Here is a 21,789-nt window from a genome sequence, read left to right as displayed (position 1 = left end):
TGGCATTAAAGAAAGCATGTGTGTCAATGTATGCTGATGATTCAACCATATACTCATCAACAACCACAGCTAATGAAGACACTGAAATCCTTAATAAAGAGTTGCAGTTTGTTTTGGAATGGGTGGACAGTAATAAACTGGTCCTGAACATCTCTAAAACTAAGAGCATTTTTATTTGGTACAATTCATTCCTTAAGTGCTAGACCTCAGCTGTATTTTTTAATGAATGGTGTGGCTGTTTAACAAGTTAAGGAGACTAAATTACTTGTGTTACCTTAGATTGTAAACTATCTAGGTCAAAACATATAGATTCAATGGTTGTAATATGTGGAGAGGTGTAGCCGTAATAAAGAGATACTCTGCTTTTTTGACACCACACTTCAAAAAGCAAGTTCTGCAGGCTCTAGTTTTGTCTAATCTTGATTATTGTTCAGTCGTGTGGTCCAGTGCTGCAAGGAAAGACCTAGTTAAGCTGGCCCAGAACAGAGCGGTACATTTTGCTCTTAATTGTAATCAGAGAGCTGATATAAATACTATGGATGTCTATGGAGTCTTTCTTGGCTAAGAGTTGAGTAGAGACTGACTTAATCACTTCTTCATTTTATAAGAAACATGAATGTGTTGAAAATCCCTAATTGTTTGCATTGTCAACTTACACACAGCTCTGACACACACACTTACCCCACCTGACATGCCACCAGGGGTCTTTTCACAGTCCCCACATCCAGAACAAATTCAAGAAAGCGTACAGTATTATATAGAGCCCTTATTGCATGGAACTTCTCATATTGCTCAAATAAACAGCAAACCTGGTTTGAAAACCCCCCAGAAAAAGCAACACCTCGCGACACAACGCCTCTCCCCTATTTGACCTAGATAGTTTGTGAGTTGTTCTGTCCTTACCAATTTATGTTCTGTATTATGTAATTCTGTATTATGTTTCATGTTTTGTGTGGACCCCAGGAAGAGTAGCTGCTGCTTTTGCAACAGCTAATCGGGATCCTAATAAAATACCAAATACCAACTGAGATATGTTCCAAAAACAGTTCCAAATAGGTATACTCATCAGAATATTGTCCCAAGAGAGAAGGGCCCACCCTCTTCTGAGGGTGGTTGCCCAATGAGAGAAGAGCATGCCACCCTTGCCCAAGCTCTCTTACAATCCAAGTAGATGCGAACCGCACGTACTGGACAACGACAGGGACACCTTTCTAGGGAAAACGACAGGTGAAAAGCCATAGTCTCCTAAGGTGCAACAATGGGAGAAGAAAACAATTGACCTGAGCCAAAGATGGGGTTAGGTACATTAACTTGAAAAACCTCTGGGCAGACTGCAGGCGCGAACAGTGGCTGGTAGACCACAGTCCACACATACGCTTAGGGCAGTAGTAAAGCAAAAGTTGGAGGAATATTATATCTCCAAGCTTAAGCACAATAGACATGTCCCAGGACGAGCTAAAAGCTTAGCGACTGGGCGTAAGCAACATGCCCCCCTTAGAGACGACACAACAGTTATGGATGAACTATAACTGTCGAGGCCTTGGCAGGCAGAGAAAGATGAACCTTCTCTCCATCCAAAAGATCCCACAGGGAGTATAGGACCATGGAAAACAGAGTGTAGGAAGGAACAATCTGTATAGTCACACCACTTCTCCACAAAAAATGTAACAACTGTAAAACAGAGCGTGCATAAGGGGCTGGCACTCTTTTCCAAGAGTCTTGGGCCTGGCTCTTTTCCTACCCCCCTTTTCTCTCATTGGCTATCCCCGAAGGCTAAAGTGTCCTAGCCTGACGACTTATACTAAACTCCTCCACTGCTCTATTGCTTGCTAAATATTTTAGTCTGAGACTGGCACTATTGAAGTCATTTATGGTGACGAGGGGCACGGGTGGTGTTGTACAAAACAAAGTCATCAGCGATTGGATTGTCTCTAACAAATCAGAATATCAAAGCCAATGACACATTTTCTAACTACCGCTTTCAAATTAAATCAAACTTTATTAGTCACATGCACCAAATACAACAGGTTACAACGTTACAGTGAAATGCTTACTTACGAGCCTCTAACCAACAGTGCAGTAAAAAAAAAAAAAATGAATAAGAAATAAAAGTAACAAGTAATTAAAGAACAGCAGTGAAATAACAATAGCGACACTATATACAGGGGAGTACCGGTACAGAGTCAATGTGCGGGGGCACCGGTTAGTCGAGGTAATTGAGGTAATATGTACACGTAGGTAGAGTTATTAAAGTGACCATGCATAGATGATAACAACAGAGAGTAGCAGCAGTGTAAAAGAGGGCGGAGGGGGGGCAATGCAAATAGTCTGGGTAGCCATTTGATTAGATGTTCAGGAGTCTTATGGCTTGGGGGTAGAAGCTATTTAAAAGCCTCTTAGACCTAGACTTGGCACTCTGGTACCACTTGTCGTGTCGTAGCAGCCTACCACTGTTGTGTCATCGGCAAACTTAATGATGGTGTTGTAGTCGTGCCTGGTTGTGCAGTCATGAGTGAACAGGGAGGACAGGAAGGGACTGAGCATACACCCCTGAGGGGCCCCTGTGTTGAGGATCAGCGTGGCGGATGTGTTGTTACATTGTTAAAATGTCAGTGAAGACACGTGTCAGTTGGTCAGCACCTGGTAATCCGTCGGGCTCTGCGTCCTTGTGAATGTTAACCTGTTTAAAGGTCTTACTTACATTGGCTGCTTAGAGCATGATCACACAGTCGTCTGGAACAGCTGATGCTCTCATGCATTTTTCAGTGTTATCTGCCTCGAAGCGAGCATAGAAGTTATTCAGCTTGTCTGGTAGACTCGTGTCACTGGGCAGCTCTCGGCTGTGCTTCCCTTTGTAGTCTGTAATGGTTTGCAAGCCCTGCCACATCCGACGAGAATCGGAGCCGGTGTAGTACGATACGATCTTAGTCCTGTATTGACGCTTTGCCTGTTTGGAGGTCATAGCGGGATTTCTTATAAGCTTCCGGGCTAGAGTACTGCTCCTTGAAAGCGGCAGTGCGAATGTTGCCTGTAATCCATGGCTTCTGGTTGGGGTATGTACGTACAGTCACTGTTGGGACGAGGTCCTCAATGCACTTATTGATAAAGCAAGTGACTGATGTGGTGTACTCTTCAATGCCATCGGAGGAATCCCGGAACATATTCCAGTCTGTATTCCAATCTACTATCCCCCAAAGGTGATGTATTATGTTGGTGAACTTGTCCTTCTGTGAAATAAATATATATTTCAAACTCTGCGATAGATCCCAAATGAATACAACCACTCGCATTGTTTTTTTTACCCCCTTTTTCGATCTTGTTTCGTTTCTGCAACTCCCCAACCGTCTTGGGAGGCAAAGGTCGAGTCATGCGTCCTCTGAAACATGACCTGCCATACCACGCTTCTCAACACCCGCCCGCTTAACCTGGAAGTCAGCCGCAATGTGTCAGAGGAAACGCCGTTCACCTGACTGAGTTCAGCTCTACATCGGTTGTAAAGCAGATTAACGTGCTTAATTATAAGAAGTTATTTGGCAACGTCAGTTGTGATACAAACTTTATCAAAACATATAGGCCTATGGTCTAGGCTACATGAGTTGTGCGACTGAGATTTGAAAAAGCCCCCAAAAAAAGTAATGCTCTGTTTCTTGCCGTATTGCACATGCTGGGCATCATTCACAAGTGATAGGCTAATATTGTCTTCCATCAGACTATTCTTAATTTAATCTTGTCTTTACATACGCTAAATAGCGATTGCACAAAAATAGCGAATGGAGGACGCTTTCAATTTCATGCCAGTAGGCTATACTCCTGTTGTAAAACAAAGCAATGTGTTTAATATTGTGCAACATTTTGAAACTATATTAATGTTTTTGGCTCATATCGATGCTGCATAGTGTCACGAGCGTTGGTTGAATTAATGGACCAAGGCGCTCACAGGCAACTATACATAGACAAGATCCCACAAAAACCCAGTGGGAAAAGGCTGCCTAAATATGATCCCCAATAAGAGACAACGATAGACAGCTGCCTCTGATTGGGAACCATACCAGGCCAACATAGAAATTAAAAACTAGACTACCCACCCTAGACACACCTTGACCTAACCAAAATAGAGAATAAAAAGGATATCTAAGGTCAAGGCGTGACACATAGACCATTTTCAAAATGAGAAGTTGCTTTTTAGGGACAGGCACTCTTTAAGGATGTCGTGGTAATTTCCTGTATTACTAAACATTGAGAGAGCAAACCACACACAAGTCAGAGTTATATTATAAAGTCCATCTTTAATTATATATGAGCTTCACCATAGCCCTGTGACTCTCAGATCAATTCAGTGTCTATAAATGAATTCTCTGAGAGTGCTTACAAAACCATTCTTAGTATCATCTATAGCCAAGACACACCCCTCTCAACTCACATGACGAATAACAGATCTTAGGAACATTACAAAGGAAGACTATTAATTGAGAGAGAGAGGAGTATCTCCTAGCTAGACAGCATTAGCTTTAAATTATTGTTCAGTTCTTTAGACGAGATTCTAATCTCCTTCTTGGTACCACTTAGGACCAAAACATTACCTCATCCAATGGCATATATCAATTGTCAATTCTAGATACTCCCATCTCAAATTCACCCTCTCCTGGACAAGATCAGAAAAGACAGTGAGCCTCTTAGGTCATATACTAGGTCAAGATAAGGGCAACCTCAGAAGGGACATACAATGGTTCCAGACACTGCCATACTCCTCCCCCCAATGGGAAAAGTAGGGAGTGACTGGTGTACAGACATTGTGGAGCCCTTCACATGGTTTAACAGATACCCTCACATATGAAGACAATCCTGACCTCTCCCCTCTCTGGGCCCCAAGTGACTTTTCCCTGGAGAAGAGAGAGGAAAATGCAACTGCCAACAGTATTATCCAAAAGAAGACATTCTCATGACAAAAATAAGATAAAACATCTTATTTATCTTTGTTACCTAACTAATTCTGATTCAGCCACGACAAGGAAGTGAGACATATACCGCTCTACCTGTCTGTCTCCAACAGATGATTTTGATAGGTACTTCTAAGAGTAGGTGGTCCTTAGCGAACCCCATTGTGATACATCGAAACCAGTATTTGAAAAAGTCCTAAAGAGGCTCCATGTAGAGATAGAAGTACTGTCGGTGCTGAAGCTCTGGCTGGCCAGGGCTGGGTTTCCCAAAAGCATTGTAGCTCTAAAATACTCTAAATTCCATTTAAACTAAATAGATGAAAGATGATCTTAGTGCTACAGTACAAGTCCAGCATCCCAGAGTCACCTCTTCACTGTTGACATTGAGACTGGTGTTTTGCGGGTATTATTTAATGAAGCTGCCAGTTGAGGACTTGTGAGGCATCTGTTTCTCAAACTAGACACTCTAATGTACTTGTCCTCTTGCTCAGTTGTGCACCAGGGCCTCCCACTGGTTAGAGCCAGTTTGCTCTGTTCTGTGAAGGGAGTAGGACACAGCGTTGCATGAGATCTTCAGTTTCTTGGCAATTTCTCCCATGGAATAGCCTTAATTTCCCAGAACAAGAATATACTGAAGAGTTTCAGAAGAAAGGTCTTTGTTTCTGACCATTTTGAGCCTGTAATCGAACCCACAAATGTTGATGCTCCAGATACTCAACTAGTCTAAAGAAGGCCAGTTTTATTGTTTCTTTAATCAATACAACAGTTTTCAGCTATGCTAACATAATTGCAAAAGGGTTTTCTAATGATCAGTTAGCCTTTTAAAATTATTTCTTGGATTAGCTAACATAACATGCCATTGGAACAAAGGAGTGATGGTTGCTGATAATGGGCCGCTGTACGCCTATATAGATATTCCATAAAAAATATGCTGTTTCCAGCTCCAATAGTCATCTACAACATGAACAATGTCTACACTGTATTTCTGATTAATTTGATGTTATTTTAATGCACAAAAAATGTGCTTTTCTTTCAAAAACATGGACATTTCTAAGTGACCCCAAACTTTTGAATGGTAGTGTACATGTTAGATGTAACATATCTGTGTCTGTGTGTCTACAACTGTGCCTTTCTGCTCCTCATAGATTGAAGTTTCAGAGTCTTCAGACCCCCATCATATGTTACTTGGAATCACCCCAACCAATCAATTCAGTGCGTTGAATCATTTATGAGTGTTTTTAATTGACAGCTGGCAACATGGGAGACTGTGGGGAGGAGTGGAATGTCAGAGTGAATTGACATTCTGTTGGATCTACCTTTTGAAAGGGAGGGTTCCATGGGTTTTATTCATATAATTTATTAATATTCTATGAGAGATTATAATCATAGCCTAGAGTGTCATGGGAATCTAATGACCTATTCATTAGAGGGAAAAAAATGAAATTACTGCCAATATGAGTATGTTGAACATTCTGAATCTATTTAATCCACAAAACCAACATGAATGGAAAATCTATGTATTTCTCTGGGATGAATTAAACACTAGCCACTACAGTGATCTTTACCCTCCATAGTTCTGGGAAAGGGAAAGTGTGAATCATCCAATGTATGCTGTTTATCATCATGACGGCAAATGTAGTGTGTGTGTGTGTGTGTGTGTGTGTGTGTGTGTGTGTGTGTGTGTGTGTGTGTGTGTGTGTGTGTGTGTGTGTGTGTGTGTGTGTGTGTGTGTGTGTGTGTGTGTGTGTGTGTGTGTGTGTGTGTGTGGTGTGCATGTGTCTACAGAGGGGTTTGTTGGGCACATGCTTCCACTGCTGATCCTAGATGTGGATCATGTGAGTTGAACGAGGCTGCATCCTTCCCTGCTGCTCTCTCACTCATTAAACACACACACACACAGCTGATTGCAGGTCAGTGCTCAACAAGTGATAAGATCTGTTGGGTCCTGATGACATTCAAATCAAATCAAGTCAAATCATATTTGTCACACGCACCGAATACAACACCTTACAGTGAAATGGTTACTTACAAGCCCTTAGCTAACAATGCAGTTTGAAGAAAAATAAGTGTTAACTAAAAAATAGATACAAATTAAATGAATACTGATGTGGTGTACTCCTCAATGCCATCAGAAGAATCCCGGAACTTATTCCAGGCTGTGCTAGAAAAATAGTCCTATAGCTTAGCATCTGACCACTTTTTTATTGACCTAGTCACTGGTGCTTCCTGTTTTCGTTTTTGCTTGTAAGTAGGAATCAGGAGGATAGAATTATGGTCAGATTTGCCAAATGGAGGGCGAAAGAGAGATTTGTACGTGTCTCTGTGTGTGGTGTAAAGTTGGTCTTGAGGTTTCTTCCCTCTGGTTGCACATTTTAACATGCTGGTAGAAATGAGGTAGAACTGATTTAAGTTTCCCTGTATTAATGTCCCTGGCCACTAGGAGTGCCACCTCTGGGTGAGCGTTTTTCTGTTTTCTTATGGCAGTATACAGCTCATTTAATGTGGTCCTAGTGCCAGCATCAGTTTGTGGTGGTAAATAGACAGCGAGGAAGAATATAGATTGGTAAATAGTGTGGTCTACTCTACCTCAGGCTAGCAAAACCTCGAGACTCCCTTGGATTTCATGCACCAGCTGTTGTTTACAAATATATACAGACCGCCACCCCTTGTCTTACCCCCTTGTCTTACCAGAGGCAGCTGTTCTATCCTGCCGAAAAAGCTTAAAACCTGCCAGCTGTATGTTATTCATGTTGTCGTTCAGCCATGACTCGGTGAAACATAAGATATTACAGTTTTTAAATATTCAGTTGGTAGGATATACGTGCTCGTAGTTCATCTGTTTTATTATCCAATCATTGTACGTTGGCTAATAGGACCGATGGTAAAGGCAGATTGCACACTCGCCATCGGTTCCTTACAAGGCACCCAGACCTACATCCCCAATATCTCCATCTCTTTCTCCTGCGAATGACGGGGATGAGGGCCTTGTCGGGTGGCTGAAGTAAATCCTTTACATCCAACTGTAAGGGTTTTCCTGTGGTGAAGGAGAAGCGGACCAAAATGCAGCGTGGTGGTTATTCATGTTCTTTAATAAAGGAACTAGACATGAAATAACTAACAAAACAATAAATGTGGAAAACCAAAAACAGTCCTATCTGGTGCAAACACAGAGACAGGAACAATCACCCACAAACACACAGTGAAACCCAGGCTACCTAAGTATGATTCTCAATCAGAGACAACTAATGACACCTGCCTCTGATTGAGAACCATACCAGGCCGAAACATAGAAATACCCCAAAACATAGAAAAACAAACATAGACTGCCCACCCTAACACACGCCCTGACCATACTAAATAATGACAAAACAAAGGAAATAAAGGTTAGAACGTGACACCAACTCGTCAAAGAAAAAAATCTTATTCCAGTACGGGGTGAGTAATCTCTGTCCTGATATCAAGAAGCGCTTTTCGGTCATAAGAGATGGTGGCAGAAACATTATGTGCAAAATAAGTTACAAATAACGCTAAAAAACAGACACAATAAATCCGTAAAATGGCAGCCATCTCCTCCGGCGCCATTATTCCTGCCTCCCACTGAATACAAATCAATGAATGAAGGGACTGGGAGAAGAGCTGTGAATATTCTGTGAATATTCTATCACTATTGTCCTCCCAGGCAATTTCTCAGAGAGAGTGCCCTTGTTCTCTAGCATGGGACTGTTAGGATCAGAATAAAATGAGAGGAGGGGTTCCCATGTTGTTTTCCACCCTTTTGATGTCACTACATGACTTTGCAATCTCCTATCAGTCAGTGTGTATAAAATGTTAAGTCTTAGTGCTCATTCACATGAAGCCACATGACAATGGAGAAGGAAGACATGCCAGATTCACAATCCCAATATCTAGTAATTCTCTCTCTCTGTGCCTTTTCTTTTCAGGAGTCTGTCTTCATGGGTCCATGATCACACCACAACTTGTCAGCACACTATATTTAACTTCAAAACAGCTAACTTAATTAATCCTTTATCAAAAAGAGCAACAAATTATTGAGCCCTGCCGTGTCCTGAGAAACAATTTAGTCAAGCTAATTAAATGTAGCTGTGTTGTACCTTGCTCTCAGTGAGTCATGCATCCTTTACCTCCCTACAACACCCAGCAAATTACATATTCACTGACCCAGTGCTTTCTTTGCTAGCTGGGAAAGGAGGAGAGGGAGAACTACTCAATTGTGGTTTGAAGCAGTGTTAATTAGCTCTTGTTGTAGTGTATTCTTCTCCTGCCTTTGGTTTGACGTGCATGGGTGCAGCCATTAACCACCAGTTTCTCACCTCTCTACAGGCCTGCTGGAAAGCAGCATGCGACTAAAGCCCCACGAGGCTCAAAACTACAGGAAGAAGGCATTGTGGGTGTCTTGGATCTCCATCGTGGTGACACTCATCCTGGCAGTGGCAGCCTTCAGTGAGTACATATCAGACAGATATCAGACAGAACAGAAGACCAAATCTAACTCTTCTTCATAAATATTGTAGAACATAATTATTTTGAAGCCTTCACAATGCACTGTGAAAAAGAAAGCAGGGCTATGAACTACAATTCGGGAAGATACTCTTGCAATGCTGCCATTAATTGCTAGTCGCGTCATGTCAAAAAGTTCACTTCATGATGACTCATTCCGTTTGGTGTCTTTTGGTGTTTAAATTCAAGAGATAAAGAAGAGAGAGATTGTCTCTTCAGGTTCAAAGCACACTAGGGAATTCCATTCCAACTCCCTGTTACAAGTCACTCTAGGGCCCTTGAACTTTCCTGTGACCTTTGACACCATGAAAAGGGGCCAGGATTGTCTTTATGGTGTGGTGCATTCACTTGGCAGGTTTGACTTTTAAATGTCTCTGTGAAAGGCAGCGGTGTCATCATGTAACCTTTTCAAGCTTTCATCCCAGGAGGATGTCTTTTGTCCTCTTTCAGGTGTAACTGTCTCTCACCTCAGTGTTTTAAATTACAGTTGCAGTGCCTTAAATGGCCTTGCGTGACTCAAAGTACAGCTTACTAGCTGCGAACAGCTGTGGCTCAGAATCAACATTTTGTTTCCTTTCATAAACCAGCTTTTGATTGAACGAAGTAGTTGCACAAAGTGGAGCATCTTTAAACTGGCTCAGTCATATCTGTCTGCAAACTCAACAGAAAAATGTAATATAAAGCGTTGGTGGTTTGGAGTAGACAAAATCAAATTGTATTGCTCACATACACATATTTAGCAGATGTTGTGGGTGTTGCGAAATGCTTGTGTACCTAGCTCCAACAGTGAAGTAGTGTCTAAAAATTCCCAACAATACACACCAATCTAAAAGTAAAAGATTGGTATTAAGTGGGGCGGCAGGGTAGCCTGCCTTGCCTAGTTAAATAAAGATAAAATAAAAGTAATATATAAATATTAGGATGATCAATGTCGGAGTTGCATGGACTAAAATACTTCAGAATAGAATACAGTATATACATATGAAAATAGTAAAGCAGTATGTAAACATTATTAAAGCGACTAGTGTGCCATTATTAAAGTGACCCGGGATTCCATGTCTATGTATATAGGTCAGCAGCACTTAATGATGACAGAAGTGAGTGCTACGGAGCGATAGTCATTTAGTTCAGTTAGTTACCTTTGCTTTCTTGTGTACAGGAACAATTGTGGACATCTTGAAGTAAGTGGGGACAGCAGACGATGTGCCCTTGAGCAAGGCCCTTCACTCTAATAGGAAATTCAGATCTATCCAAATAGCTTGATTGTCCACATGGTAATGAGTATCTACAGTGGAATAAACTTAATGTATATTCTAATGTTGCACCTTCCAGAATAGTCGCGTTTTTTTTATTTTATTTTATTTTTTTTATTTCACCTTTATTTAACCAGGTAGGTCAGTTGAGAACAAGTTCTCATTTATAACTGAGACCTGGCCAAGATAAAGCAAAGCAGTGCGACGAAAACAACAACACAGCGTTACACATGGGATAAACAAACAGTCAATAACACAATAGAAGAATCTGTATACAGTGTGTGCAAATGAAGTAAGGAGGTAGGGCAATAAATAGGTCAATAGTGGCGAAGTAATTACAATTTAGCAATTAACACAGAAAATACTGGTGTGCAAAAGAGCAGAAAAACCAAAACAACTATGCGGATGAGGTAGGTAGGTGCGTGGGCTATTTACAGATGAGCTGTGGAGAGTTGCAGCGATCGGTAAGCTGCTCTGACAGCTGATGCCTAAAGTTAGTGAGGGAGATATACGTCTACAACTTCAGTGATTTTTGCAATTCGTTCCAGTCATTGGCAGCAGAAAACTGGAAGGAAAGGCGGCCAAAGGGTGTGTTGGCTTTGGGGATGACCAGTGAAATATATCTGCTGGAGCGCATGCTATGGGTGGGTGTCGCTATGGTGCCCAGTGAACTGAGATAAGGTGGCGCTTTACCTAGCAAAGACTTATAGATGACCTGGAGCCAGTGGGTTTTGCGACGAATATGTAGCGAGGATCAGCCAACAAGAGCATACAGGTCGCAGTGGTGGGTAGTATATGGGGCTTTGGTGACAAAACGGATGGCACTGTGATGGACTGCATCCAATTTGCTGAGTAGAGTGTTGGAGGCTATATCGCCGAAGTCAAGGATCGGTAGGATAGTCAGTTTTACGAGAGTATGTTTGGCAGCATGAGTGAAGGAGACTTTGTTACGAAATAGGAAGACGATTCTAGATTTCATTTTGGATTGGAGATGCTTAATGTGAGTCTGGAGGGAGAGTTTACAGTCTACCCAGACACCTAGGTATTTATAGTTGTCCACATATTCTAAGTCAGAACCGTCCAGAGTAGTGATGCTAGTCGGGCGGGCAGGTGCGGGCAGTGAAGAGCATGCATTTAGTTTTACTAGAATTTAAGAACAGTTGGAGGCCATGGAAGGAATGTTATATGGCATTGAAGCTCGTTTGGAGGTTTGTTAACAGAATGACACTTGACAATTACATGTAAATGAGGCAATGTCTCATCTGTTAGACAAACGGTAGGCAATTTGTGGTTGTTAGTAGTAGTGGTCCTCTGTAGCTCAGTTGGTAGAGCACGGCACTTGCAATGCCAGGATAGTGGCTTTCAGTTCCAGGGACCACCTGTATATGAACTGTATAGTCGCTTTGGAAAAACGTGTCTGCTAAATGGCATGTTTTATACTGAACAAAAATATAAATGCAACAATTTCAAAGATTTTACTCTGTTACAGTTCATATAAGGAAATCAGTCAATTGAAATATTTTTTTAGGCTCTAATCTATGGATTTCACATGACTGGGAATACAGATATGCATCTGTTAGTCACAGATATCTTTACAAAAAAAAGGTAGGGGTGTGGATCACAAAACCAGTCAGTATCTGGTGTGACCATTTGCCTCATGCAGCACGACACATCTTCTTCACATAAAGCTTATGGGAATGTTGTTCCACTCCTCTTCAATGGCTTTGCCAAGTTGTTGGATATTGGCAGGAACTGGAACACGCTGTTGTACACATCGATCCAGAGCAGCCCAAACATGCTCAATGGTAACATGTCTGCTGAGTATGCATGCCATGGAAGAACTGGGACATTTTCAGCTTCCAGGAATTGTATACAGATCCTTGTGACATGGGGCTGTGCATTATCATGCTGAAACATGAGGTGATGGCGACGGATGAATGGCACGACAAAGGGCCTCAGGATCTCGTCACGGTATCTCTGTGCATTGAAATTGCCATTGAAAAAATGCAATTGTGTTCTTTGTCCGTAGCTTATTCCTACCCATACCATAACCCCACCGCCACCATGGGGCACTCTGTTCACAACATTGACATCAGCAAACCGCTTTCCCAGAACAAGGTGCATCTGTTTAATGATCATGCTGTTTAATCAGCTTCTTGATATGCCACACTTGTCAGGTGGATGGATTATTTTGGCAAAGGAGAAATGCTCACTAACTCAGATGTAACCAGATTTGTGCACAACATTTTGGAGAACTAAGGAATCTTTTATTTTAGCTCATGAAACATGGGACCTACACTTTACATGTTGCATTTATATTTTTGTTCAGTGTATATACCGTAATCATATCTCTGTGGGATTGTGTGATGCCTGATGCCTGAATGTGTTTTAATTATTGTGCCTGCTCTATCTACAGTAGTCAATGTCTTCGAAGGTTAAATACGGTGTATTACTGTTCTGCCTGCCTGCTGAGAGAACACTGTATAATAGCAAAGCTGCTTCATATTCAAAGGCGTGTTTCTTCACAACAAGCTGATTTCAGAAAGCCTACAGCCCTGTTAGGGATTGTCTGAAGATTCTGGATGGTGACAAATGGTGTGCTGCTCGATTAATCTGTCCCTCTGTCTGGTTCCATTTGATGCTATGTGAGGAGGGACAGAGAGAGATGGATAGAGAGAGAGAAAGCGGGAGAGATGGGGAGAGAGAGAGGAGGATGAATAAAGCACATCAGTGCAATCTCTGTTATGGGTGGTCCAAATTATTCCCATCTGAATGTGGAGCGAGCTAATTTGGCTGAGAAAACAGTCGCTCCCTCCTCTTAACCGTCTCTCACAGCAGTAATTGGCTTGGTTTTAACCCAGTTATAGTCTGAACACAAGTTAAAAATAAACACTCAATGATTCTGGCTATTGAATCGGGCCAGCATCATACCACCCTGCATCCCACTGCTGACTTTCCTCTGAAGCTAAGCAAGGATGGTCCTGGTCGGCCCCTGGATGGGATACCAGATGCTGCTGGAAGTGGTGTTGGAGAGCCAGTAGGAAGTACACTTTCCTCTGGTCTAAAGAAATAGCCCCTGGGCAGTGATTGGGGACAGAGGGTGTCCCACGTTAGACGGTTGTTCTGACTCTCTGTGGTCACTAAAGATCCCATGACAATTGTCATAAGAGTAGGGGTGTTAACTCCAGTGTCCTGGCTCAATTCCCAATCTGTCCCTCATCATCATGGCCACCTAATCATCCCCAGCTTCCAATTGGCTCATTCATCCCCCCTCCTCTCCCCTGGAACTATTCCTCAGGTCGTTGCTGTAAATATGAATGTTTCCTCAGTCAATTTACCTGGTAAAGTAAGGTTTGAATTAAATTGGCTATCCAGTTCACATTAAACAGATTATCCGGTACTTTTATATACTTTTTAGCCAGTAGTTCTGAAAGTAGCGCCCACAAGCGAAAAGTGGTCTCCTAAAATTGCGTACTACATCACATATGTGCAGATAATGTGCACCAAGTCATTGCTCTCTCTCTCCCTCTGTCTGGAACTTGAATTGCTAGGGGGCTGGCCCATGTAGGGAGAAATGTAGCGGAAATGGTGCAGCACCTCTTCCAGAAAACAGTTGCTTTCAAACTAGGGATGTCTTGGCTAATTGTGGTAAGACAGTAATTCTGCTCATAGATTATGCATGTATGAACTACGCATTGAGACATTCACCCCAAAGTGGTTTAAAAAATACTTAGTAGTCCCCAAATACCAGAGCATGTCTTTAAGATAACTTTGTGCATATAAGGGACATTCTCTTGCAGGTACTAAAACAGTTAAATGTGGTAGCTAGTGCAGGCAAATGTTCACAGGAATCTATATATATTATATATTGTGACATCATATCTGAAGAATTAATTATCTTGTTTGAGACCACTTATGTCGTAGAGGTAGCCCTTTAACTAGAATCATTGGCCTTCGACTTGGTGCTGTGTTTTCCTATGTTGCCCCTAGACCTACAGCTTTCCCCTTGGTTTTAAATAAAACATTAGCTGGCTTTCACAAACCGCTGTGCCGCCAGGCTTAGTACACTTCGCTTCCTCCTTCTCCGTTCCCTCTGTTTTCAAATCAACTTCAAATCTAATAATTTCAGCATCAAAATTGCTTTTAGAGCACAGGAGTATAAGGGAATGAATACATTCACATCTTTAGAAGATACTGTTCATATTCCATTCGTATAAAATGATATTGTCATATAATATTCTGTTCATTGAAGTGGATGAGGCATACAGTGCCTTCAGAAAGTATTCACACCCCTTGACTTTTTCCACATTTTGTTGTGTTACAAAGTGGAATTAAAATGGATTTAATTGTCATTTTTTGTGAACAATCTACACAAAGTACTCTGTCATGTCAAAGTGGAAGAAAAAATCTAACATTTGTATAAAAAAATATAATGTCAAATAAAACAGTCATATATCTTGATTAGATAAGTATTCAATAAAAGTCAATAAATGTTAGAATCACTTTTGAGTCTTTCTGGGTAAGTCTTTAAGAGCTTTCCGCACCTTGATTGTTCAACATTCTCCCATTATTCTTTTCAAAATTCTTCAAGCTCTGTCAAATTGGTTGTTGATCATTGCCAGACAACCATTTTCAGGTCTTGCCAAGGATTTTCAAGCAGAAGTTTAAGTCAAAACTGTAACTCTGCCACTCAGGAACATTCAATGTCTTCTTGGTAAGCAACTCCAGTGTAGATTTGGCCTTGTGTTTTAGGTTATTGTCGTGCGGAAAGGTGAATTCATCTCCCAGTGTCTGGTGGAAAGCAGACTGAACCAGGTTTTCCTCTAGGGTTTTTGCATGTGCTTAACTCCATTCCGTTTCTTTTTTATCCTTGCTGATTACAATAACATGATGCAGCAACCACTATGCTTGAAAATATGGAGAGTGGTACTCAGTAATGTGTTGTATTGGTTTTGCCCCAAACATAACACTTTGTATTCAGGAGAAAAGGTTAATTGCTTTGCCATATTTTTTGCAGTATTACTTTAGTGCCATGTTGCAAACAGGATGCATGTTTTGGAATATTTTTATTCTGTACAGGCGTCCTTCTTTTCACTCTGTTATTTATGTTAGTATTGTGGAGTAACTACAATGTTGTTGATCCATCATCAGGTTTCTCCTATCACAGCCATTAAACTCTGTAACTGTTTTAAGGTCACCTTTCACCTCATGGTGAAATCCCTGAGTGGTGTCCTTCCTCTCTGGAAACTGAGTTAGGGAGGATGCCTGTATTTTTGTAGTGACTGGGTATATTGATACACCACCCAAAGTGTAATTAATAACTTTACTATGTTCAAAGGGATATTTAATGTCTGCTTTAATTGTTTTACCCATATACCAATTGGTTCCCTTCTTTGCGAGGCATTGGAAAACCTCCCTTTTCTTTGTGATTGCATCTGTGTTTGAAATTCACTGCTCGACTGAGGGACCTTACATATAATTCCATGTATGGAGTACAGAGATGAGGTAGTCATTCAAAAATCATGTTAAATTATTATTGCACACAGAGCTAGTCCATGCAACTTATTATGTGACTTGTTCTCAACATTTTTACTCCTGAACTTGTTTTCCAAAACAAAGAGTTTGAATACTTATTGACTCAAGACACTTCAGCTTTTCATTTTTTATTAATATGTACAACATTTGACATGATGGGGTATTGTGTGTAGGCCAGTGACACAAGAGTTCAATTTAATCCATTTGAAATGCAGGCTGTAACTCAACAAAATGTTAAAAAAAGTCGAGGGGTGTGAATGCTTTCTGAAGGTCCTGTATATTTTAATCTAATGTTATTTAGGTTTGTTTCCAACAATAAAGCTGTACATTCCATGGTGAAATTACAATGTGGTGTTGTGAAAAGATTAAACCTTGTTCGAACATAAATGTACCTGAGGTCATTACTCACACAGTATTCAGGAATTTGACAATGACTGGTCCCAGATTCCATGCCAAATACCATAGGAGTTGGTAAAACAGCACAGAGAGATCTGGGACAAGGCGTTGTAATGTGAGTGACACTTGGAAGGAAAGCTTCACTATAGTTGCTGGGCAGCTGAACATGACAGATGGGTGGAAAAGCCATATTACAATGGATGGCAGTCCACCCCCATTCCGTCTGAAAGCTCTGCTAAACTGTTGGTGAATACCTGTGTCCTAAATGGTACCCTTTTCCTATATGGCTCTGGTCAAAAATAGTGCACTATATACAGTACATGTAGGGAATAGGGTCCCTATTGGGACTCACTCAAAATATTTTTTTAGAGAGACAGACAGATGTACAGGAGTCTGGAGGGAATACAATAAATAATTTGTACCTTTGAAAACACCCAGCAAAGGAAAACATTCTCACCGGCTCAGACATTCATCTTGTCGCCTTTTGCTTGGTGGAAAACACGATTATTTATTCATTTGTTTTTCTTTCCTGTTGGTAAATGTCAAAACAACAAGGAGAGATGGACAACAAGGCATGGTGAATAAAAATGGAATCCATTTGTGTCTATAATCAGAGGGGCCAATCAATGTGTGATTTCAGGTTTAACATTTCAAAATGGTTTGATATACATTTAAATATGATTTTCTTGCAGCTTCACATGTGCAGTTACATGAATACAATTCTAGGTAGGCACAATGAGACCATAAATCCACCTAGCAACAACAAAACATCTACATGTCATTCAAAATGTCACAAGAAACATGTTTCTTTGTCATGCCTAGTTGCCAGGTCATTTTGTGCTTTAGTAAACTTCTCTATAATTTATAGCCATGTAAAACATTCCTGAATAATGAAAAAGATAAATAACACCATTTCTATATGTTTTAATAGATTATATAATAATGGAATACAATACAATTATATAATACAATGGGTTTTGTCAACAAAATCATTAACACTTATAACCAATAATTAAATCATTATAATAAGTTAACTCTTCAAGCATTGTGTGTGTGTGAGTCTGTCTGAAAACTAGCCATCAAATGATTTCTTCCTCTGTCCTTCCTCCACTCCTTGTCTCTCCTTGAAAATGCATTGTAGCCTGAGGAGAAGGACCTTCACTCCTCACCCCCAAAGTGCTTTGAGAGGGATGAGGGGAATGGTGAAAAAAAGGGGAGAATCTCAATTGCATTTCCTTGCTGCCTTACATCCTCTCTCCTCACCTCCTTCTCAAAATCCATTGGATAAGAAGGTGAGAGGGGAAGGACCTCTAACATTCTCATCCAATCAGTTTTGAGGAAAGAGGATGTGACGAATCAGGGAAATACAATAAAACATTATACCAAGCACAGAGGAAGTAAGTATTTGACAGCTATTAAAGCCCCCATGCAATCTTTCTAATTGTATTTTGAAATCATCACTGTATGTCTAATAAATCCCTCCAAAATATTGGGCTCTTGAAATGCTCAGTCTGATCGTGTGGGTGTTATTTAACAAATTTGAAGATATTTACATACACAGCCCTGATTTGCTGATAGGAGTTCTAGAGAGCCTACCCACTTACCCAGATGAACAGTCATTGGTGTTTTATAATCAGATCACATTGTGACGTCATGACGTTCCAGAAGGACAACCATCTCTGCAGCACTCCACCAATCAGGCCTTTATGGTAGAGTGGCCAGACAGAAGCATCTCCTCAGTAAAAGGCACATGACAGCCCAGTTGGAGTTTGAAAAAAGGCACTTAAAGGACTCTCAGACCATGAGAAACAAGATTCTCTGGTCTGATGAAACCAAGATTGATCTATTTGGCCTGAATGACAAGTGTCACGTCTGGTGGAAACCAGGCACCATCCCTACGGTGGAACATTTTGGTGGCAGCATCATGCTGTGGGGATGTTTTTCAGCAGCAGGGACTTTGAGACTAGTCAGGATTGAGGGAAAGATGAATGGAGAAAAGTACAAATCAAATCAAATAAAATTTTATTTGTCACACATACACATGGTTAGCAGATGTTAATGCGAGTGTAGCGAATTGCTTGTGCTTCTAGTTCCGACAATGCAGTAATAACCAACAAGTAATCTTAGTAACAATTCCAAAACTACTGTCTTATACACAGTGTAAGGGGATAAAGAATATGTACATAAGGATATATGAATGAGTGATGGTACAGAGCAGCATAGGCAAGATACAGTAGATGGTATCGAGTACAGTATATACATATGAGATGAGTATGTAAACAAAGTGGCATAGTTAAAGTGGCTAGTGATACATGTATTACATAAGGATGCAGTCGATGATATTAGAGTACAGTATATACGTATGCATATGAGATGAATAATGTAGGGTAAGTAACATTATATAAGGTAGCATTGTTTAAAGTGGCTAGTGATATATTTACATCATTTCCCATCCATTCCCATTATTAAAGTGGCTGGAGTTGAGTCAGTGTCAGTGTCAGTGTGTTGGCAGCAGCCACTCAATGTTAGTGGTGGCTGTTTAACAGTCTGATGGCCTTGAGATAGAAGCTGTTTTTCAGTCTTTCGGTCCCAGCTTTGATGCACCTGTACTGACCTCGCCTTCTGGATGATAGCGGGGTGAACAGGCAGTGGCTCGGGTGGTTGATGTCTTTGATGATCTTTATGGCCTTCCTGTAACATCGGGTGGTGTAGGTGTCCTGGAGGGCAGGTAGTTTGCCCCCGGTGATGCGTTGTGCAGACCTCACTACCCTCTGGAGAGCCTTACGGTTGAGGGCTGAGCAGTTGCCGTACCAGGCAGTGATACAGCCCGCCAGGATGCTCTCGATTGTGCATCTGTAGAAGTTTGTGAGTGCTTTTGGTGACAAGCCAAATTTCTTCAGCCTCCTGAGGTTGAAGAGGCGCTGCTGCGCCTTCTTCACGATGCTGTCTGTGTGAGTGGACCAATTCAGTTTGTCTGTGATGTGTATGCTGAGGAACTTAAAACTTGCTACCCTCTCCACTACTGTTCCATCGATGTGGATAGGGGGTGTTCCCTCTGCTGTTTCCTGAAGTCCACAATCATCTCCTTAGTTTTGTTGACGTTGAGTGTGAGGTTATTTTCCTGACACCACACTCCGAGGGCCCTCACCACCTCCCTGTAGGCCGTCTCGTCGTTGTTGGTAATCAAGCCTACCACTGTTGTGTCATTCGCAAACTTGATGATTGAGTTGGAGGCGTGCGTGGCCACGCAGTCGTGGGTGAACAGGGAGTACAGGAGAGGGCTCAGAACGCACCCTTGTGGGGCCCCAGTGTTGAGGATCAGCGGGGAGGAGATGTTCCTGCAGCCCGTCAGAAAGTCCAGTACCCAGTTGCACAGGGCGGGGTCGGGACCCAGGGTCTCGAGCTTGATAACGAGCTTGGAGGGTACTATGGTGTTGAATGCCGAGCTGTAGTCGATGAACAGCATTCTCACATAGGTATTCCTCTTGTCCAGATGGGTTAGGGCAGTGTGCAGTGTGTTTGAGATTGCATCGTCTGTGGACCTATTTGGGCGGTAAGCAAATTGGAGTGGGTCTAGGGTGTCAGGTAGGGTGGAGGTGATATGGTCCTTGACTAGTCTCTCAAAGCACTTCATGATGACGGAAGTGAGTGCTACGGGGCGGTAGTCGTTTAGCTCAGTTACCTTAGCTTTCTTGGGAACAGGAACAATGGTGGCCCTCTTGAAGCATGTGGGAACAGCAGACTGGTATAGGGATTGATTGAATATGTCCGTAAGCACACCGGCCAGCTGGTCTGCGCATGCTCTGAGGGCGCGGCTGGGGATGCCGTCTGGGCCTGCAGCCTTGCGAGGGTTAACACTTTTAAATGTCTTACTCACCTCGGCTGCAGTGAAGGAAAGTCTGCATGTTTTCGTTGCAGGCCGTGTCAGTGGCACTGTATTGTCCTCAACGCGGGCAAAAAGTTATTTAGTCTGCCTGGGAGCAAGACATCCTGGTCCGTGACTGGGCTGGATTTCTTCTTGTAGTCCGTGATTGACTGTAGACCCTGCCACATGCCTCTTGTGTCTGAGCCGTTGAATTGAGATTCTACTTTGTCTCTGTACTGACGCTTAGCTTGTTTGATAGCCTTGCGGAGGGAATAGCTGCACTGTTTGTATTCGGTCATGTTACCAGACACCTTGCCCTGATTAAAAGCAGTGGTTCGCGCTTTCAGTTCCACGCGAATGCTGCCATCAATCCACGGTTTCTGGTTAGGGAATGTTTTAATCGTTGCTATGGGAACGACATATTCATCGCAAGTTCTAATGAACTCGCACACCGAATCAGCGTATTCGTCAATATTGTTATCTGACGCAATATGTCTCGGCCTTAGGCCTATATATCGTGGTGGCAAGGCATATGAACTAATAGGTTATAGCGCAAACAATAGAGTTATCACAACACATACAGTGGGTTGTAATAGGGCTTTTTTTCCAGTCTTCGCTTTCCCATATAAGGGCACAAGGCGAGACCTAGATGCAGACACGGGAGGCAGATGGTTTGAGTCTTTGATATTTATTAATTAATCCAAAAGGGGCAGACAAGAGAATGGTTGTGGACAGGCAAAAGGTCAAAACCAGTTCAGAGTCCAGGAGGTACAGAGTGGCAGGCAGGCTCGAGGTCAGGGCAGGCAGAATGCTCAGGCAGGCGTGTACCTTAGTCCAGAAAACAGGCAAGGGTCAAAATCGTGAGGACTAGCAAAAAGAGAGTAGAAGCAGGAGTACGGGAAAACACGCTGGTTGACTTGAAAGGCATACAAGACGAACTGGCACAGAGAGACAGGAAACACAGGGATAAATGCACCAGGGAAAATAATCGACACCTGGAGGGGGTGGAGATAATCACAAGGACAGGTGAAACAGATCATGGTGTGACACCCCAGTGATTTTACCAAGGCACTGCTACTGGACAGCAATATCCACACATTTTACAGGATCAAACTCATTGTGTAATTAAATGGTGAAATGCTTAGTATGATATAAGGACAAACAGCAACATCATAAATGTAAGAAAAGAAAGGTAGTGTTTTAAGTCACATGATTTTTGCCAAATCTGTGAAAACTCCAAGCATGAGAAAAGGTTTAAACATTAGGTTTTGATTCAACTCATGAA

The 21,789-nt window shown here is 41.8% G+C and overlaps 1 protein-coding gene across 2 annotated transcripts in view; it reads left to right on the top strand.

The window, feature by feature from the left end:
- LOC118366481 (transmembrane protein 163-like) overlaps window positions 1-21,789 on the top strand; it is an 83,800-nt gene that overhangs the window by 8,690 nt on the left and 53,321 nt on the right. For both annotated transcript variants that reach the window (XM_052493725.1, XM_052493726.1), the window contains exon 2: window positions 9,279-9,398. In XM_052493725.1, coding sequence (XP_052349685.1) covers window positions 9,279-9,398 — 120 coding nt within the window. The remainder of the gene's footprint in view (window positions 1-9,278; window positions 9,399-21,789) is intronic.

This window comes from Oncorhynchus keta, chromosome 34, assembly GCF_023373465.1.
Source record: "Oncorhynchus keta strain PuntledgeMale-10-30-2019 chromosome 34, Oket_V2, whole genome shotgun sequence".
NCBI lineage: Eukaryota > Metazoa > Chordata > Actinopteri > Salmoniformes > Salmonidae > Oncorhynchus > Oncorhynchus keta.
The sequence above is the reverse complement of the archived record's forward strand: the minus strand, read 5'-3'. Positions and strand labels throughout refer to the sequence as shown.